The following is a 21,397-nucleotide window of genomic DNA, read 5'->3' on the forward strand; positions in this document are numbered from 1 at the left end:
ATATATATATATATATCCCCTAGAGGTAATTTCAGGGAACTAATTGAGTGGATATATATATATATATATCCCCTAGAGGTAATTTCAGGGAACTAATTGAGTGGATATATATATATATATCCCCTAGAGGTAATTTCAGGGAACTAATTGAGTGGATATATATATATATATATATCCCCTAGAGGTAACTTCAGGGAACTAATTGAGTGGAGATATATATATGTTGACCAGTGGTCAACATAAATATTTCACAATATATAGTTACATATTGTTTTGTGATTAATCACTATGCTTTAATTATGTTTAATTATATATATATAATAAACCAGTATCACCAGTGATTAGTGTAGTATGCTCTCTTAAACCAGTGGTCAACATCCCTCTGAATGGAAAGGTAAGAAGGAAAGGTGGGGCAAAGAAGCTAGCTCAGTGGAAACAAAACAAAATGAAGATAATGAGAACATTGGCACTAAAATTGTAACCAAAATGACCAAGCAATTTGTACAAAAATTGTTAAATGGCTACCTAATTTGCTCTGTAAAAGTTAACCTAAAACATAATAATATATTTACATACATTATGGTCTGTGTGTCACTTTAGGACAGTGGTTCTCAATCTTCCTAATGCCAACCACTTTCATACAGTTCCTCATGTTGTGGTGACCCCCAACCATAAAATTATTTTCATTACTACTTCATAACTGTAATTGTGTTACTGTTATGAATTATAACATATCTGATATACAGGGTGTATTTTCATTGTTACAAATTGAATTAAACATAATTAAAGCATAGTGATTAATCACAAAACAATATGTAACTATATATTGTGAAATATTTATGTGTTTTCCAATGGTCTTAGGTGACCCCTGTGAAAGGGCCAGTCGACCCTCAAAGGGGTCGCGACCCACTGGTTGAGAACTGCTGCTTTAGGAGCTCTGGTGGCACAATAGTTAAAGCATTCCAGTGGTAATGAAAAAGTTAGTAATTTTAAACTACCAGTGGTTCTATGGAGAAAGATATAGCAGTCTACTTCCATAAAAATTTAGTGCCTTGGAAACCCTAGGGCTGTGGAGTAGTTCTACTCTGTCCTGAAGGGCAGCCATGAGTCTGAATCAACTTGACTTGAATGGGTTTCGTTTGGTTTATGTACTACTTTCTTTCTTTCTTTTTTTTTTTTTTAACTACTTTCATTAGATCACTTGGTGTGCTTTTTAAAATTCAGGTACCTGGCTCAATCTGGCTGTGTACATTGAAGTTTGAGGTAATTTAGCCTTGTGTTCAGTGCTCTTTGATGCAGCCAGAAGCATTTGGAAAAATCTAATGCGTGATTCTTGCCTCAGGAATCTGGGGTCTGTTTTGGAAGGAGAAGATAGTTTTTGAAAAAACACAGTGCAGTTCATGATAACCCAAACAAACATTATTCAGAAACTTTAGTGCTGTATATTAATGGTGGAGCAAGGGGGAATCCCTAGAATCATAAATGTTTCTCCTGTGGGGAGTGGGGAGGGAGAGGAAAAAACAAGGAGCTGATGCCAGGGGCTTGGGTGGAGAGCGGATATTTTGAGAATGATGAGGGCAATGTTTGTACAAATGTGCTTTACACAATGGATGGCTGTATGGATTGTGATAAGAGTTGTATGAGCCCCTATTAAAATGATTTTAAAAAAATGTTTCTCCTAAATAATTTATGAGCAATAAGTAATACCTTATTGCTAGCCTTCAGAGTAGGTACTAGTCTTAGTTTTCTGTTGTATAACTCTTTTTACTTTATCTTAGCCATGCTTACTTACCAGTGAAATTATGCGCTTTGAATTAAGTTAGTTGAATTCAAACTACATGTGACTACTTCAATTTCAATTGGTTTAAATGAAATAAAGTTTAAAATTCATTTACTTAGTCCTTCTGGCCAAAGTTCAAGTGCTCAAGAGACATACGTACCAGATATAAGATGTTGTCTATAGGAAGCATGTTTGTAATAGCAGAAGGTCCTACGAACAGTGGTGCTAGTGGTTTTCCTTCTTGCCCTCTCTTTAAGTAACGATTTGATATTTGGGGTTTTCAGTTTGTTTTCGTCTGATCTATACCATTTATTTGATTGCTCTGTTTATAGGTCAATACTTCTGCGAAGACTCTGTAGTCTGATGGGCACTGTGTTCTTGCTTCGCTGCTTCACTATGTTTGTGACCTCCCTCTCCGTGCCAGGACAGCACCTACAGTGTACTGGAAAGGTAGCCTGCTATCTTCTTTATAATTTTTCCTTCTTGCTCTTAGTGAATTGGTAAAACCATGTATGCAATAGAGCTAAGATTTTTGCTTTAATATTTACATGTGCATTGCCATATTTGCAAGATCTAGAATAAACCTCTAGAAATAATTTGTTAACAATCCTGGACCAGAATCTACCTCCGCTGACTTTTATCCATCGAGACTAGTTCTACCCTGTGGAGCTTACAGAATTTTAATAAGTTTCTTTCGTCATTTTCCCATTCTTAGACTAGCCAAAGGAACCTGGGCAGTGCAGTAGATTTGGTGTTGGGATGCTCACCAAAAGATCAGCAGTTCAAACCCACCAACTGCTCCATGGGAGAAAGCTGCGGTAGTCTGCTTCCTTAAAGATTTACAGCTTCAGGAGAGCGTAGGATGCCTGGTAGGGCATGATCAAGGACAATGCAACCGAGAAGAATTACTGAAACCTGAATGAAGGTTGAACATGATAGTGAGACAGAAGGAAAGTAAAAGGGAAATAGAGGAAAGAACTAGGAGGCAAAGGACATTTATAGAGGTCTAAATACAGGCATGTACTTATGTAAATATATTATATATTAGGGTAGGGAAATAGATCTATTACATATATTTATGTTAAGTATTAAGGTAGTATATGGACATTGGGCCTTTACTCAAGTACTCCCTCGACACAAGAACACTTTGTTCTAATAACCTGGCATTCTACAATGTTCACCTTCCCAACATGATCGCTAAAGACAAAATGGGTGCATAAGCAAATGTGGTGAAGAAAGCTGATGGTGCTTGGCCATCAAAAGATATAGCATCTGGGGTCTTAAAGGCTTGAAGATAAACAAGCAGCCATCTAGCTGAGAAACAACAAGTCCCACATGGAAGAAGTACACCAGCCTGTGTGATCATGAGGTATCTATGGGATCAAGTATCAGGCATCATAGACCCAGAACAAAAAATCATATCAACGTGGACTGGATTGTTTTGTTTTAGGCTAGCCAATCCTTAATGTCTTTAGTGCCTCTTATAACATGACATTGGACCCTTCATGGCCCTCATCACTCCATGCTTTTTTAATGTTGAAATTTGACCATTTCTCATTTTAAATGTAGTACCTAGTATTCCAAACTTTGTATTTTCTGGGATGTGCACAGTGATAACTAATTTTTCTGTGTGTGGGGAGTCTTTGTTTTATACTGTGTAATATCTTTTGGAACACTATAGACACAACTTCTTGATTAAGAGAGGAGAGATTATGTATGTAGGAATATGAAGAGAGTAATAAGTTACTTAAAAAAATTGTTAAAGGCCTTGAAAGTCACTTGTATATATAAAATTTTGGGTTGTGACTCATTAAATTTGGATAAAACAATTTATGACCCTACTTTTTTAAATCTCCATACGTTCGTTCTGGGGTTCTCAAATACTCAAATATATGTATTAAAATGTCCCCGTTTCTTTTTAACACCTATTGTGAATGGGGTGCAGATTTATGGAGCAAATTGGCACTTCTTTCAACAATCCATACACATTTTGTTTCTTGATACTGATTTCGGTACTCCTATCATAGAGCAGTGCTCTTCCCATTTCCTCCCTGTGTTTGCTATTTGCATTCATCCTTTCCGATGCCTTCCTGCCTTCTAGGCTTTATCCCTGGGATTAACACTTTTGTTGTCATTGTTTAAATGTTGCGTATAAAGTGAAAAACAAAATGAAGTGTCAGTTCTTCTACTGCAAGATAAATAGGTGAAATACCGTGCTTGTCACAATGGATATACTGTATGCATGTATTGTGATAAGAGCTCAATGAGCCCCCAATAAAATGATTTTTTTAAATAAATAGGTGAAATACCAACAAAGGAAGTGTAAGCAGCTAAAAAAGATCAAGAGCTAAAAATATATCCCTGAGCTGAAAGGAGATAAAACTTAAGATAAAAGCTTTTTGTTTTCCTTTGTTTTCCATCAGCCCAAACATGAAAGTGGTTTTTCTAACTTTAAAGTTATATGAGCTTATGATAAAATTTTTAAATTATCTCATGATATATAAATTAAAAGTCAAATATTCATATAATTCTTCTTTCTTTTATTCCACCCCATAAATAATTCTGTTAACAGCTATAAGTAAAATCACATGAACTATATTTAAATATGCTTGACAAATAGTTATATAGGTAGATATTTTTAAAATTAAAAATATGGTTATACAAAAGACTAGTTTTTACTACTACCCATAATATATACATGTCCATTTCCCTAACCTTGCCCTCGACTGTTTATTTTCAATCTTTAGAGTCACTGCTATTCAAATTAATACAAAATGATATCTAATACTTTTATGGTATTAATTGTTATATTTCTAATTTTAAAATTTGTTTCTATACATGGTATGAAATAGGGATGGAGTGATTTCCCGGGAGTGGTATGTTACTTGATTAGAAGAGATATAAGTGAAAAAATATATAGGCTGAAAAGAGGATTCATATACTTGGGACATTTAATTGAAGAGAAAGATGTGCATAAGACTGTGACAGAGGCTACAAAAATTGATACCATCTCTCAGAGTAGACCTTTTCTGTCTCTAATGCCTGCTTTTTATTGTTTTTTATAGCTGGAAATTTCTAATTGAATCTGCCCTAAATATAGTTAATTGCTTTAAATTATAATACGACCTACTTATTGACCATTATTACTTGCAGAAATCATTAAGATATAATAGAAAGTTAAAGTGATAGCAACCATCAACCAAATCCCTTACAATTAGCTCCATTTCTGTATTGCTTGAAATAATTTTAAAAAAATAAGTTAATTGCTTGAAATCTTATTCCTGATCTAGGTGGATTGGGAACAGAACCAGGAGTAGGCCTGTTTATGGACTTTAGCAGTAAGCTTACCTTTAGGAAAGAAACACTTAAAGCAAATTACTACATGTTATTCCTTCAAAGCGTCCTGTTTATTCTGCTATGTGGTGTTTTAGTTTGCTTTTTCTGAAGAATTTTTGGGACACTTAAGATAGGAAACGATTTTTTTTTTTAAAGATGAGGAAAGGATAGAGAGACTTGAATAACAGCCATAATTGCTTTCTGTTTCCGTTGACTTTAACATGTTCCTAACAATCTCCTCATTGTCATTCTGAAAATTTCACTTACAGTGCTAACCCTATTCCTTCCTGAAATCAGAGAAGACTCTAACAATGCACATTTGCTCGGTGCCTTCTCTTTTCTTTTCTCCAGTATTCTCCCTCTCCTGCTTTCAACTCAGTAAGAAAAGGTAAACTAGGCAGTGTATAATCAGCAGGTTAGATTTCTGAGAGTGTACTATCTAAAGAGGTTTTTCTTTGGGTCATTTTTGGTTGTGGTATGTTAAAGTAATGGGATTAGGAGGGGGCTAAGTTTCTTTTTATGGTTTTATTGATATAATTCACATATGTCCTTTACATAGTTCAGTCATATTAAGAAGAGATGTGTAATCATCACTTTATTCAGTTCTAGAACATATACTGAAAAATATAGGGGGGAAAAAGCAAAATTAAAGGAGAAAGATAAACCACAACCAAATAAACCAGAGGGAAAAGCTCAATTGAAACAAAGCAGGGAATATTAAGAACTAGTAGAACAAATTTAAAATGAGTAAAAGAGAAGGTAAATGATCAGGTATTGCATTTTAACCTAGTTACATCTGTCATAATCAAGTTTACAATACTCTCCGTCTAATAACAAGGCTCTTCACATTGCTGCCTCAAATAAAATTGATATTCTCTTACCAGGGAAGAAAGGGAAAAGGATATTGAATGGTAGCCCTTGCTCACTTAGAGCCTCTCTCTTAGTGGCAAGAATAGCCAAGCTACTTCGATGTGGGATTTGATATTTCAGGGTGTGTTTGTGATCTTTTCATTTGAAAAGGGACTCCTCATAGAAGAGTTGGAATTGCTGTGGTTTCCTTTACTTACCAAAACATTTCTGCATGTAACCACTTTGACCACCTATTTTTGAGGTTTGCCTGAAATTAGCTGGGTGTCTGGTTGCTTTTGCCCAGATTATACTTCTAAGTCACTTAGCATTTGAATTTTGTTTGAAACACTAATTCATAGCTTTCTTTGTAGATATATGGCAGTGTATGGGAGAAATTACACCGGGCCTTTGCCATTTGGAGTGGCTTTGGTATGACCCTGACTGGCGTTCACACTTGTGGCGATTACATGTTCAGTGGCCACACAGTTGTCTTAACTATGCTGAATTTCTTTGTCACTGAATGTAAGTATCTTTTTTTAGTGCTTGTTAGATATCAGGCTGCAGAGGAGGCTGTGGGAAGGGTGTCAAGGCCTATGAGGAAGGGGATGAGGTAGACTGATATAAGAAACATGTGACTGAGAAGCATCAGAAAGAATGTGGTTTAAACATGGTCTTTCTATCCTTTTCCCAGATACACCAAGAAGCTGGAATTTCTTGCACACTTTATCCTGGGTTCTCAACCTTTTTGGAATCTTCTTCATTTTGGCTGCCCATGAACATTATTCCATTGATGTATTTATTGCCTTTTATATCACAACAAGACTCTTTTTGTACTACCATACTCTGGCCAATACCAGAGCTTACCAGCAAAGTAGAAGAGCAAGGATTTGGTTTCCCATGTTTTCATTTTTTGAATGCAATGTTAATGGTACAGTACCAAATGAATATTGTTGGCCATTTTCAAAACCGGCAATAATGAAAAGGCTAATTGGATGACAATATTTTTGTAAAGAGTTCATGATTAAACATATAGTAGTTGTTGAAAATAACTTTGCTTTCTCCCCTAGGTTGTTCCTGGAGGCCTTGCCTTTTTGGTTTATATGTTGACAAAGCAAAGCTCCTTGTTCTGAACAAGGCTGTGGTTGTGAAAAGCAAGTTGAGCAATCAAGAGTCCTTACATAATTGTTTGAACAGAAAACTTAAGTAGGTGTTCTCTGCCTTTGCCCTTTCGGCGGAGTTAATGTTTGTGAGTGAAGTCAGGCTGTTGCCCATGTCTTTTGAGTATTTGCTTATTGATCTTAAGTAAATCATTTAAGCAGTGTGTGAGTTGAAATCTTTTTATTGATTGCCAGTAGAACTCTAGTCAAAAAATATTTTTTGAAGCTCCTGATTCTCTTCAAAGGAAAAGTTCCTATCAAGTGAGCGATCCTTGTTCGTTGAATTATTTTCTATGTCTCTTTAGAAAATGCAACTCTGGAAAGTGATCTTCTTTATTGACAGATAATTTTTCCTTCTGAACCAACTCCAAGAAAAGTAATTGAATATACCAGGATGCCAAACACAAAGAGAAGGCAAGGCGCAGTACACAAGATGGCAAAGAACTGATGAAGAAGCCACCTGCCCCCTCATTAATGCAAGTATAGTGCTTGCAGTTGCCACCACAAGTGTTACAATAGGTGCATTTCCTATTTGGTTCTGAGTGTTCAATGACTCTCAGTATTCATGAGGGAAAAATTGCTGCATCCATAAAAATAAAATTAACTTAGTGATGTTAGATGCCTGGAATAACTTTGTGCTATAGTTGTTAGTTAGACAAGTGACAGCCCAGTATTAGGCTGTTTTAATGATATTATTTAATGAATAAAGTGAAAGTATGCTGCCATTTGTTAGGTAAAGTGTCTATGTCCTTAAAAAGGGAGGTATACATGTAAAGAATTTTTTCTTCTAAAATGAAATTTATTAAGTGGTTTCAAATATTTTTGAAACTTTTTGACTTTTGAAATTTTTCATTAGTGTCCATCAAAAGTAAACAGTCTCAGACAGATTTGGATATTAAAAGGTTTAGTTGGTATAGTTTTTAAATACAGTTGTGTACATACATTCTTTCTAATGGCTTTTGACAGTCAGGAAGTTATGTTAACTTAGGTGCTGTTTACAACACTAGAAGGTTAGCTCCCTAAGTAATTTCACAACTCTAGTAACACTTGTCACTTTATTTGTAATGATTTGGATAGCAGTTACAGCAGTTTGGTGGTGATAGAGGAATTTGAATCCCAACTAGTGAGCTTAGCCACTTGAAATATTGTGTAGTCTTCCCATTCCATTTTAAAGTGAACCGTTAGAAAAGATGCTGGCATACCGAGGTCTGCAGTCAGATCTCACAGCAGAAGCCCTCTCCTTTCGTGAGTAATGCATTCTTGTTGCACTTTAATTCATAGTCCCACTCCGGTATAAGCTGCAGAGAGGAAACGGAATGAATTTAGCAGTATTATGCAAGCAAGTTTTAGTCATTGTTAAATGACCCCAATTTCAGTCTGCTCAGAACATTATTTTTTATTTCTCACTTGAGGTAATAGAACAAGGCAATTCAAGTTTTATTATGCTTTTAAATCTCATGCTTCAGAATCTTCTATATTAAATTGTTGGTTCTATAATATGTCAGGGACAAAAATGCCAACATTTCATTTAAGGGAATTTTATAGTCATGAAAGGTGAAGGAAGTCCTAAGACCCTTAAGGTGGCTTGACCCTTGAAGTTGAGAGTTTTATTGTTGCCATTGTTTCCAAATGGCAGAGTAGAACTGAATTTAGCTAAGGAGGGACTGATGTTGGCTTTTAGGAAAACGTTCCCCAAAATGTGTGATCACATTAATTCAGAAATATTAAATCGCTACTAAGTGGTAATTTTTCCCTAACATCAGCCTTCTTTCCTTCATATGGACTCCGTTCTAGAACAAAGTAGAAAAAAAATGCAGCTAACTTTGCAGAGCTGTTGACATTGAGAGAAGATTGTAAAATAACTTTTCAGCCTTGCATTTACTCATGCCTGTTTTGAGAAAAAGGTAAGCTAGACATATAATTCATTGTTATAGCTATCACAAGGCAGTGTTTACAAAAATTAATCATCTTCAAGTCTCTTTTTTAACATGAAACCTACATTTTAGTAACTTTTTTGGTCCAGAAATTTCCAAACTTTGTCTTTGTAATTTTTTTCTTGTTAAATCACAGAGAAATTAATCTTTATGTTTACATTTTGGGATTGAATGTGGACAGGTAGAGAAGCTTACATGCCTTAGAGCTACATATTTTTTCAAGAAGGTTTCTGGCTTTGAGGTACAAACTAGGAAGGCATACTAAAATTCTTGTTTTTTCCTTTTTTTAATGTTCTTGGAGACAGCATCACCTTTTTCAAAAACAAACAAAGACCAGACAGGGCAGTGTTACTGCTAGCATGATTGAAGTCAGAAGGATGTGGCAGTCTTGAAGAAGTAAAGTCTGCTGTTATCATTAGATAATTTGGAGAAAGCCTCTTAGCTGAACTGCAGGATTTTCAGCATGACTGTATTCTATATAGCTGGAATTACTAGGGCAAAAGTAAATCTATATGCAGTTTATTAGTATTCTTTCAAATCAGAAAACAATGAGTTTACACCTAAAACAGTATGTAAGTTGATCACAATTAAAACCCAGTGGCCAGAGAACCCTGCTGCTAGTATAACTGTTTTTAAGAACGACACTGCAAATAATGTTCTTTCCTACGTATTCTGCCTGAATAAATCCTATAATTTATAAATGTGTGACACAGGAGCCAAATCCTCTTAAAGCTAATATGAAACAGTCTATTTTAGAGAAATCTGGAAGATGTGTGTTACTGGAGTCAAATTCAGAGTAATACTAAACTGCTTTGACTTTATTCCACAAAAAGCAATTATATAATAAACTTTCTTTTAAGGATTCCAATTTTAAAATACTAGAGAATGTTAACCATTTTCTTGTCTTCAACTTTTTATTTTAAGAAATGTAATTATTTGATAGTCTTTAAAGACTAAAAGTTACCCCTTATTCAAAATAATTATAGTAATAGTTACCTGTCAGTTCTTTAAGGTATTCGGGTATTTGAGGCAAAAAAAGCTCTTTTTTAGAATAGTCTGGTTGCTTTCTTAAGCAATATTGATCTCATGTAGACATTTTCAAATCTGACAGAGCTTGTCAGTTTTAATACCACTTTACTTACTACAGTTTAGACAGTTTGCATTTGTAAGTTTAGACTGAATTAGCCTTACACCTCTGTAAGAAGTGTATAAGTGTAGAATTAGCCTTACACCTATGTAGATGGGAACTGTTAACATCAAAGGTCAGAATGCTTCAGGTGAAAGAAAAAGGCAAGAGTTTTGTTTTGTTGTCTTTGAATGACTTTAAATGACTGAAATCAGTAGGAAGTAGGTTATGGTTCCTTATATCGCCCTCAACCCCCACCCCCAATCAAATGCCATCAGTTTTAAATAACTAAAATAGGACCTGTTATTTTGCATCAAGTTTATTACTAATACCTGTGAGGTCTATAAGCCATATTTCAACGAATAAATTGGGTTTAAGAATACTGTTTACTCCAAGTTTCAGCGAAATAATCTTTGTGCCTGAAATGGAGGGAGAAGAAAGGAATACTCTGCTTATTCCAGGTCTTATTTCCTACTGGGTTATTTGAAAATCAACATAGCCAAGGGATGTTATTGGTTAATGTCATTTTAAAATATGTTTAATATTAATAATTTTTCATTCAGAGAATTTGGATTCTTAGGACAATGGAATATTTTTGACATGGAACAAAGAAAATGGAAACTGGTACTAACTGGGGAAAGAGCAGAGTTAGCTCGCACTGAAATGAGCATGTTTTATTTTGAGTATTCTACCAAATGTCTCACTGTCCACAGAGAAACTGGTATTACTTGAAGGTGTGGAAGTTTCTGTGGTAGCCATACCTTGAAGCACAGATTTGTATATAAGTAAATACCTTGATTCTAAATTAAATCCAGATGTAACTAATATATATTATTTTATATCTTTGTTGTATTAAAATGTTTAAAAACACTAAAAATAAAACATTTGAAAGTCGTCTTGCAGTCTCATTTAAATGTGTTTGCATTATTAATGCAGCTGACCTATTTTTAAAAGTTTTATTTTTGCCCACGATAAAGCCCTGTGACTTTAATGCCATATCTCTCTGGCATTTATGAATTCCTGTAGAATTCATAATGGCCTATTAGATCTGTTTAAAAAATTTTGTGTGTGATTTGTATGAAAGTTTACAGAGCAAATAATTTTTCCATTCAAAGATTTGTATATGTTTTGTGACGTTGATTGCAATCCCCACAATGTAACAGCGCTCTTCCCATTTTTTCCCGTTTTTTCCCAGTTCTATTTCCTTCTTGTCCATTCCTGCCTTCTGAGCTTTATTCCTGGGTAAATACTACTCTTTTCATTTTATGTGGGTGACTGGTCTAAGGAATATTATTATCCGTGGTGTTATTAATCACTTTACAGGTCTGTTTTGGCTGAAAATTGAGCCACCGGGGTGAGTCTAGTTCCAGGGTTGAAGACTTTCTAAGGGCCACAACCTAGCCTGTCTCTTCTCAGTGGCAGGACTGGTCTTTATGATTTAGAGGTTTGTTCCACATTTTGTCTTCCAGTTTATCCAGGACTACTTCTTCTGATTCAGTCCAGAGCAGTTGTAGACATAAAAAGAATACTGGCAGTACTCATCTTCAGGGAAAGAGAAGGAAAGAGTTGAGGTTTTACAAAGTATTTGGCTCTCTTAGTAGGCTTTCCTTTTGGAAAAATGGTTAGAGTAGGGCACGGGGGTGTTTGGAAACCACTGAGGGAGCAAACTGTATATGGGAAGAAGACCAAACTGGTTGTCTTAATTTAGCGTTAAGTTAGAGAAGACAGGCTCAGTGAGAGCTGGGTGACCCTATAAGAATTCACTGGGGGGAGGGAAGTGGGGGGAGGGAGGAGAGGAGCTGACACCAAGGGCTCAATAGAAAATAAATGTCTAGAAAATATTGGTGGCAACATATGTACAAATGTGCAAGATACAAGTGATCTATGGATTGTTACAAGAGCTTTAAGAGCCCTCAATAAAATGTTTTTTAAAAAATAAATAAGATTCTTAGAACAAGTGGTGGGGGGGGGGGAAGGATTCACTAAGCATGGTCTTAGTTATCTAGTGGTGCTGTACCACAAATTGGTGGCCCTAACAAACAAATTTATTTTCTCAGTTAAAATCCAGAAACCAAACCCATTGCCCTGGAGCAGATTATAGCCCCATACTGTTTCCAAGGCTATAATCTTTATAGAAGCTAACTGCTACCTTTTTCACACAGCAGCTGGTGGGTTCAAACTACCACATGTTGGTGGTAGTTTGGTGCACCACTAGGGCATCCATTGGGTATTCTCACCTCCCCAGGATGAGACCCTGGTTTGTTTCCCAGTCAGTCCTCAATTCTCACAGGAGGCCGGAAGTCGGAAAACAGGGTCTGCCTGTAGGTGAAGGCTTTTTCTGCTGGCTTTGGGGAAGGCTTCTGTCTGCAGCTTGTGTTCCTTGGTGATACTCACATGGTGTAGTATCGCTCTTCCTGACACCACCACTACCACCACCACCGAATCTTTACTACTCACTTGTTTAATTTCACAAAAGAGAGTGATTTAAGATAGAACCTGCACTAACCTGTGTCAGCAACATAACAAAGTAAACCCATTCCCAAATGGAATTATAGCCACAGGAATGGGAGTTAGGATTTCCGTACAGATTTTAGGGGCACACTAGTCAACCTATAACAGCATATGAAACTTGCACTAGACACTCCCTGAAAGATAGGGCATGATCAAAGGCTTAGAAGTAAACATAGAGTATATTCAAGAGACTGCAATGGAATTTATACTGAGGAGTAATGAGTAAACAAGTTGAGCAAGTTTATAAGTTGCTATATAAAATTTCAGATTTATTTTAATATATGTATTAGGGAGCTGTTGATAGGTATGTGTTTAATTTTATTGTAAGTGGAAGTATTAGGAATGCCAGTTTCCAAAGTCTAAGTCGTGGGTAGCAGTAGAAGTAGTTTTGTAGATAAAAATAGGTAAAGGACAGAAATGTAAAACAAGAGAAAGATGAGGAGCTGGAAATACATAAAAGCACAAACTGAATATGAAGGAAAGGCCAGTGATCCTCAGACAGTAGGTCAGTGAACTAGAACTGGACAGCTTAGAGGCTTTTGCCCTGGCCAAAGAAGATCAAGGCCAAACAAATGCGCTGCGAACTGCTACTAGCCTATGTGATGTAAATCTAGGATATAATATACGCAGTATATTATAAAATTGTTTCTCCGAGACCATGCACCTAACCCCCCTGTTAAACTGCTGGGTTGCCAGCCTGAAAAGGAGTCTGCAAAGGGAAGCTGCTAGAGCAGTGCCTGAGAGAGCTCAGCTCTAGCCCCCTGGTGGAAGAAGACCAAATGACAGCTTTGAAGCCTCTGCTAGAATAGAATGGTATTTAAATGCTAATTAACATCTGCGCTCAGCTGGGCTTCCTGGGAGAGCTAGAAATATGAAACCATCATGGTTTGTTCATAGTCCAACCTAAGAGCCCTGGTTTCCCTTCTGAAGAGAATATGTGTATCTAATGATATTTTGATACAGCTAGATCAGCAGTCTTCATCAAGAAAAAGTTTAAGTCCATGAAATTTGAACCTATTTTTCCACGAAGACTGATTTGGGAGGCTTGTCTGGAAAGCACTAGACAATTTGAGGGCCTTCAGCACAGTTGTAATCTTACATGCAGGAATTGATAAGGTTTTGCGTTTTCTTTACTAATTGATTCCACAGTGACGCCTGTGATTCTCACTAACTTTAAAAAGATGTTATTTTGAGAAGGAAAAAAACCAAAACATGGAGTTTAAGCAATTCATCAGGATGGCACAAATGATTATTTGTAAAGTCTGTTTTTCTCCCTCCCTCTTCTGTCGTTTTTTAGTTCCCCTTCCAGGAGGCAGCTATTTAAACTCATTTCTTGTGTGTTTTTCTGGAATTGTTCTATGCCTCAACAAATATGTTTTTAATGAAAATATTTTGCACCAGTTATAGTATGTACAGCTGGTTTTGCATTTTGCTTACTTATTTTGCATTTTGCTTTACATGTGCCATTGTCTCCCAGCCAAAGATATACTTACAGTTCAATAATTAGAACTTACATTCAATGATTTGGGGGAATGTCTTAAGGAAGTAAGGCTGTTCTCTGAATTGTATGCTTTTAGAACAGGAGCGATTCTGTGATTGTGCATATTAAGTCTTAACTATAAAGTGGGAGGGATGAGCCGAGGTTAATGCTCTACTTGGTACAGAAGTAGGAGCACTTACAACTTGGTTGTTCTTATTTTGACAATAGATATTTTTTTATCCTTCATGGTGACAGATCTCTGTTAATTTTTTAGATCATTTTACTGGGGGCTCTAACAGCTCTTGTAACAGTCCATACATCAATTGTATCAAGCATATTTGTACATACGTTGTCATCATCCTCTTCTAAACATTTACTTTCTATTTGAGCCCTTGGTATCAGCTCCTCTTTTTCTATGTGAATTTTTTGTGTTCGCCCGGAGAACAGTGGCTAACTGTGAGTGCCATGCCGGCATCTGGCGACGTTAAATTTGAGCTAATGGTTCCAGGCCGAGTTCTGGATGTTAGGAGGTGCTTTTGTCTTCCTCATATGTCAGCATGCTCTCCGCATAAGTACTCGAAGAATGAGATCTACTTTGTTTTTGTTAGTGGCATGATACTACGTTGGTTGAGTGCCATCATTTACTTAGATTATTTACTATCAAAACAACACCACAGTAAATAACATCAATTTGCATGTCTGCAAGTTTATTTGTAGAATAAATTCCTAAAAGTGAAACTGTTGAGATGAAAGCTTTATGCAACTTGAACTTTGTTAGCTGTTCACACCGTAGCATAGTTTGTACCAGTTTTACTCTTCCCTCAGCCCTGAGTTGGCTTTTTAATCCACACCACTGCCAAAACAGCTTCCCAAACTTTTTTATGTTTTCCAATCTAATAGGTAAAAATGGTATCTTAATTTCCTTTCTACATAAGCAAATTGCATAATCCCCCACCCCACCCCCAGCATTTCATGATGTTTTAGGTGAAAGTTTACATAGCAGATTAGTTTCTCACTAACAATGTATGCACAAATGGTTCTGTGAAAATTTCTGTTTCTACATTTTTCCTCCCCTATCTTCTCATCTTTGCTTTTGGACAAATGTTGCCCATTTGTTCTTCTACAGCTGACTATTGTAAAGCACACACTTTTTTTTCCCCCAGTCAATCTATTATAATTCTGGCTGAACGGTGACCTCTAGGAGTGATACGTTTAAAGGATGTCTTAGGGTGGTAGTCTCTATCAGTCCAGTAAGTCTGGTCTTTTTTATGAATTTGAGTTTTGTTTGACAAAATTACTGTGAAGGATTAATGTTGATTCTTGTTTGCCCGTCATCAACCATTATTACCCTCCTATCACCTATGGGACATTCTAGGATCCGAATATACTTGCTAAGGTTTGGAAGATATTTTGAAAAAAATATTAAGTACTTATTGACTGCCTATTGTATGCTAGGCACTCTTTAAGCACTGATTATTTGGTCGTAAAGTAAGGAGCCCTGGAGGTATAGTGATTACACATTGGGCTGCTAAGCCCAAGGTCACCAGTTTGAAACCACCATCCTTCCTCAGGAAGAACAATGAGGCTTTCTATTTCTGTAAAGAGTTACAGTCTCAGAAACCCTCAAGGGCATTTCTACCCTGTCCTATTGGGTCACTATGAGTTGAATCTACTTGATGGCAATGAGTTTGGTTTTTGGTTTGACTTGCCATCTGGAAGCTAGCTTGCTACTAAGTGAAATGGACACCTGGCAATATATGAGAAAGAAAAAAAGTCTGTCTATAGCTGTCAATTGATAGTTGCCACTTAATAACACCTAACAAGCCTAAATCCTGTACAGGCACCTCCTAAGAGCCTCTCACTGATACTGCTGTCCTATCTTGCTGCAAGAAGTTTAATTAAATCTAGCAAAGGTGTAGAACCCTGGTGGCATAGTGGGTCATGCATTGGGCTGCTAACCACAAGGTTAGCATTTTGAAGCCACGGCCTGCTCCATTAGAGCAAGATGAGACTGTGCTGCCTTCAAGGTTTACAGCCTTAGTAAGTCACAAGGGACGTTCTACTCTATCCCATACAGTCCCGATAAGTCAGAATAGAGTCTGGCAGTGAATTTGGTTTTGGTAAAGTGTACTCCTGGTGGTCTTCGAGTAGGTAGTGGGACAATGTTACGTCAAAAAAGCAAAACCAAAAAGAAAGGTAGAAAGGGTAAAGAAAGACGGAATGCTGGCTGTCTAATAGAGCACTAAAGGCATGCCCTTTGCAGGGGTGACATTGGAGCAGAGGCCTGTTAGTCAGAGAGGGACCCATGTGGACATCTTAGGGATGGGGGAACAGTAAGTGCACTGACTTCTGGTCCCCTTACAAAGATGTTAGCTGGATCTAACAGTGCAGACAGTATGCCAATCTTGCAGGCCTTGAACATCCTGGTAAAGACTAGATTTTGCTTTAAGTATCAGGGAATCACTGGTGGATTTGGGTTTTATGTCGGGCATAACGCACATCTTCTCAGATCTCTATTGTAGCCATAGGCTGAGGCAGAAAGGACCTCATCCTAGCCAGCTTCTGTGTGGAACAGAAAAAAACCCAAAACACTGCCATTGAGTCACTTCTGCCTCATAGCAACCCTGCAGAGCACAGGAGAACTGCCTCTTTGACTTTCCAAGGCTTTACATTTTAAAGTCTAAGATTTAAAGTTTAAGTCTTTAAGTTAAGCGATGCAGATAGCCTCAGCTTGCCCTATTAGAAGGTGATCAGACGTCCCGCTTTTGGCCAGACAGTCCTGAGTTTTAACAATTTTTCCCAAGTCCCGCGGCGTTATAAAAAAAGTCCCAATTTTTGGAAAGAATGCACGACAAGCTAGGGTATACGGTTTTCGGCTGCCATGTGGCTATTTCGCCAGGATATGACTTTTATCAATGGTGTCCCGCTTTACCAATGATAAAATCTGGTCACCTTACTATTGGAACAACTGATGAGTTGAAATCACTGACCTTGCTTAGAGGCCAGTTATTTCTAAGGGTTTCATCAAACTCTTCTGGTTCCCTTTTAGAAGCCTGAAGGAATTAGAGGATGCACGATGAAGTAAAAGTTACCGAAAAACTGAAGAGAAACAACATGGGTTGAGGCATGAATTCTCCTTTAATTCAGTTCAATACAAAAATTCCCAGGCTGGCATTTGGTTTTAGTGCTGAAGGTCTTTGCAGGTGGGTTCAAGCAGAGGGTGCTACATGACAAATGAGCCTCCAGGAGCCTTTGTGCCTCTGTCACTTAGACACTATGAAACTGGCTGTCTTTAGCTAAGTTTGGTGTACTTCTGAATCACCTGGCTTATCAAAGCACCGTTCTGACCTCATTCCTGAGTTTGATTCAGTGGGTGGAAGGCATGTTCATTTCTAACAGGCTCCAGGTGATTCCGATGTTTCCTGTCAGATTGGTTTGCTATCCAGGTGTGACCAGAATAGCCTAGAGCCTTTTTGCCAAACCTACTGCTGAGACACCTCCCATAAGGACATATTAGAAAGTAGTTCCCTCTCCATAGGGTGGTTGTGAAAGCACTTTTTAAATTGAAAAACTCTATTCAAATAAGTATCTTACTTAGTATTTTTAACCCATTAAAATCTTTTTAATTTGGGGTTTTAATTGTACACTACTAGTGTATAGAAATACAACTGATTTGGGGGCTGTTGACCTTTTATCCTGTGACACGCTAAACGTGTGTGTTAGTTGTAGTTCTTTTGTAGATTGCTTAGAGTTTTCAGGTAGTCCTAGGCAATTACATAATCTGTGTATGCTTGTTTTCCTAAAGTTCACACTAAATCTGCTGACCCCATTCTGTCACAATAGGCAGAAACAGATAACACAAAGCGATTGAAAGTATTCTGAATCCTAGCAAAGTCTACCAAGGATACTTAGAGGGAAAACATTCAAACTTACGTTAGGAGCACTGGCCCTGAGAGAAGAGAGAACCTACCCTGGGGAAAATAGTTCTCATTAGCCAGAGGTACAGGGTAAACTCCACCACCACCTTCACTCAGTAGAGAGGTTAGGCTCCAGTCAGGGGTGAAATAGGCCAGCCTTTAACACAATCCAAGGAGCCCTGCAGGTGTGAGTTACACATTGAGCTGCTCCTGTAAGGATTTACAGACTTGGAAGCCCACAGGGACAGTTCTCTGTGCTATAAAGTTACTATAGAATCAATTTGATGACTGGGTTTGGGTTTGTTTTATTTTTGTTTTTTTTTGAGAGAGGCAAGAGAGGGTAGCACAATCCTACTCTGAGCATGGACTCCTGAGTGGTTTAAATATTTAAGATGTAATATTCATGGGAACTCATGTGGTAAGGGATTGGGACTTGTGGAGGGAGCCGTCAGTCTACTACGTCTGAGGGAAGTAGTAGGCCCCTTCTACTAGAGGAACTGCAGGGGGAAAAGAAGCTTGGGTTTCTAATGCAGGCTGCTGCTGTGACTTGCCTTTTAATGGGCAATCGTAGAATGAAAATAAGTGGCAACTAGGGGTAATGTGATATGTTTGTGCCCTCTACACCATTGGAGCCTTAGTGGAAAGCAGTTACTTCTTGGGCTACGATCAGTAAAGCCAGCAGTTTGGAACCAGCGCTGTCTTGGAAGAAAGACGGATTTCTACTCCTGTTAACAATTACCGTCTCTGAAGCTCTCAGGGGCAGTTCTACCTTGTGCTGTAGGGTTGCCATTGACTCGATGGCAGTGAGTTTGATTTTGGTTTTTCTATACCACTGCCTCCATAGTTTGACACTGGCAACATGACCTCCCTTGATCAAGCCATTGTTCCTGGGGTCATTCACTAAGCAGTACCCATTTTTACAGCTTCATCCATCTTCTGCTTCTGAATTTAAAGTAGCCATTAGCTTCTGAAGGCAAGACTCAACATATCTGAAATGTACCTCCACAAGCCATGGGCAGCGGGGGGTGATGGTGGTGCAGGGTTTAGAGTAGTACTGCCTTTCAGCTCCCACTTTGGGCTTCACCCCTCACTTCCTAAAATTCTTCCTGATGAGAAAGCCATTTAAAATTAAAATGACTGGTGATCCTCAAGTGTCTCAATGTAATAGTGCTTGATTTACAGAGGGAAGGCCAGGGTTCTCTCCCCTAGTCCCCTAGTCATTATGTAATGGAAGTGTGTGGGTTCAGGCAAGTCCGTTGTTAGTTCTAGCTCTGATATAATGGGTTGGAAGGTCTAAAAACTCACTGATTGAATCAATTCCAACTTGTAGTGATCTGAGTGGACAGGCTATAACTGCCTCTGTATGCTTCTGAGACTAACTTCATAGGAGTAGAAAGCCTCATCTCTCCCTCTCTGAATAGCTTGTGGATTTGAACTGCTAATCTTGTGGTTAGTAGCCCAACTCGTAACCCACGACACCACCAGGCCCCCTTCTATTTGTAAAGTAGTTTAGCAGAATAGCTTAATGACATGGGCTCTGCAACCAGATGCAATTCATATCTGGCACCAGGCTCACTGTGAGACCACTTAACCTCTCTGTGTCTTAGTTTTCTCACTTGTAAGAACAGAGGTGGTTACAGTACATTCCCTCAGAGTTACCATACTTTGAGGATTCTTGAGTTAATAAATGCAGAGAATATAGGACAGTACCTTGAATGCTGGGTTGTTATTGCTGTTACCACATTATAGAGTCATTGAATTCATATCATGGAAGTTCTTTGAAAACTAAAAGTCTTATCTGCTCTTTGACTATTAAGTCACCAATGATATTTAAGAATGGAGTTACTTACACTTAGCTTGCAGGTTGAGGAGGACTTTTTGAATGTAGCCTTCTTAAAGCCCAGGTAAACTTTTCCCTGGGCAATTGCACTGTCCTCAGATTGGCGTGGAAGACACTGGTCTCCATTTTTGAAAAAAGAACCTTACATGCTGGTGGATTAAGAATTGAACACATCATACACCCCACTTAGCCACTTCCGTAGGACAAGGGTGAGTAGGAGGCCTCAGCAGTCAACAGGGACCATGACAGTGTCATGAAATGATCAGAGACCCGTTAGAGAATAACTTAGGGGAAGCCTGGCTCGTGCCACCCTGATAGGTAATGTAGGAACATCCCTCCAAGACCTAGTTTCCTTGTTTCCAAAAGAAGAACAAGAGCCCCTGTTATGCTCACATCACATGGTACTTGGTGAAAACACTTAATAGGTACCAGGTTTTTAAAAAAGAAAATAGATTGTTAGGGCAAAAGGCGATATTATTACTTGGTGAATTACCATATTTGAACCACACCTCTCAAACTGGAAAGTTAGGATGTGTGGGCAAGCAGTGTATCCTCTGAAACAGGACTCTCCTGCTGCTCCTTACACTTGCCTTTTCTGCTAGATTGGGCTGCTTTAAACCACAGCTCTTGAAGACTTTATCTGCAGTCGAGTCTGTGAAAGTTCGGCTACACTGCCTCCTAGTTTTTCCAGTGTGTAATGCTCTGTATGGTCAGGAGCCTTGGAGAAGCTTTCTTAATCCATCTGCAGTCACCTACATACAGGTGTTTTGCAAGGGGAGCCATGTCCTCTGTGATAGATTCTATACTCCTTTCCAATGTGAGTTCACTACTTCCATCAAAAGATGATGTCTGTTTCCCAATATGATGTAAGCGCTGCCCCTTTGGGTGGCTTAGACCACTGACATTTGGCAGAAATGGTGACGTATGAGGGGCTTTAAAAAGCTCATGGAAAAATTCCATTATCTTTCAATTCCATTTTTCCATGAACTTTTTGAAACCTTGTATGACTTTTGAGACTAAGCCTTAAGAGGCTTTGTAGCTTACATTTTTACCCTCTTGCCTGTCCCTTACTGACTACCAGCGGAATGAGCAAGCCCAAGGGAGACCAGAACTGTCCATTTCATGTGTAAAACCATGGATATACCAGTAATTGTTGTTTTAAACTAAGTTTTAGAATGGTTTCTAGCCAGTGGAGAGGTCTGGGGGGCTGACACCAGTCCCAAATACTAAGCGGATGCCTGCCCCTCCCCCGAGAAGAATTTATTTCAAAGGATGGCACTGAATCCGCAGCTCCGGGAGAGGGATCTATCTGATCGGAGCACACAGGAGCAGATGACAGGGGAGGAGGAGAGACGAGTACATCCTGGCCCACCAGGCCTTGAGGATGATGACCCCAATTAGAGCAGCCAGTCCACAGAGAGGACCACATGGCCAGCCCCACTATGAGACATGATGCCCCTCACTGAC

General features: G+C 38.2%; 1 protein-coding gene across 1 annotated transcript in view; it reads left to right on the plus strand.

The window, feature by feature from the left end:
• SAMD8 (sterile alpha motif domain containing 8) overlaps positions 1–11,076 on the plus strand; it is a 92,872-nt gene extending 81,796 nt beyond the window's left edge. Inside the window, exons 4-6 of the mRNA XM_004701191.4 lie at positions 2,113–2,230; positions 6,337–6,487; positions 6,657–11,076. Of these exons, the coding sequence (XP_004701248.1) occupies positions 2,113–2,230; positions 6,337–6,487; positions 6,657–6,961 (574 nt within the window). The 3' untranslated portion in view covers positions 6,962–11,076. The remainder of the gene's footprint in view (positions 1–2,112; positions 2,231–6,336; positions 6,488–6,656) is intronic.
• Positions 11,077–21,397: the final 10,321 nt, after the last annotated feature.

This window comes from Echinops telfairi, unplaced genomic scaffold, assembly GCF_000313985.2.
Source record: "Echinops telfairi isolate 266 unplaced genomic scaffold, ASM31398v2 ScPeMD7_70;HRSCAF=299, whole genome shotgun sequence".
NCBI classification, from domain to species: Eukaryota; Metazoa; Chordata; class Mammalia; order Afrosoricida; family Tenrecidae; genus Echinops; species Echinops telfairi.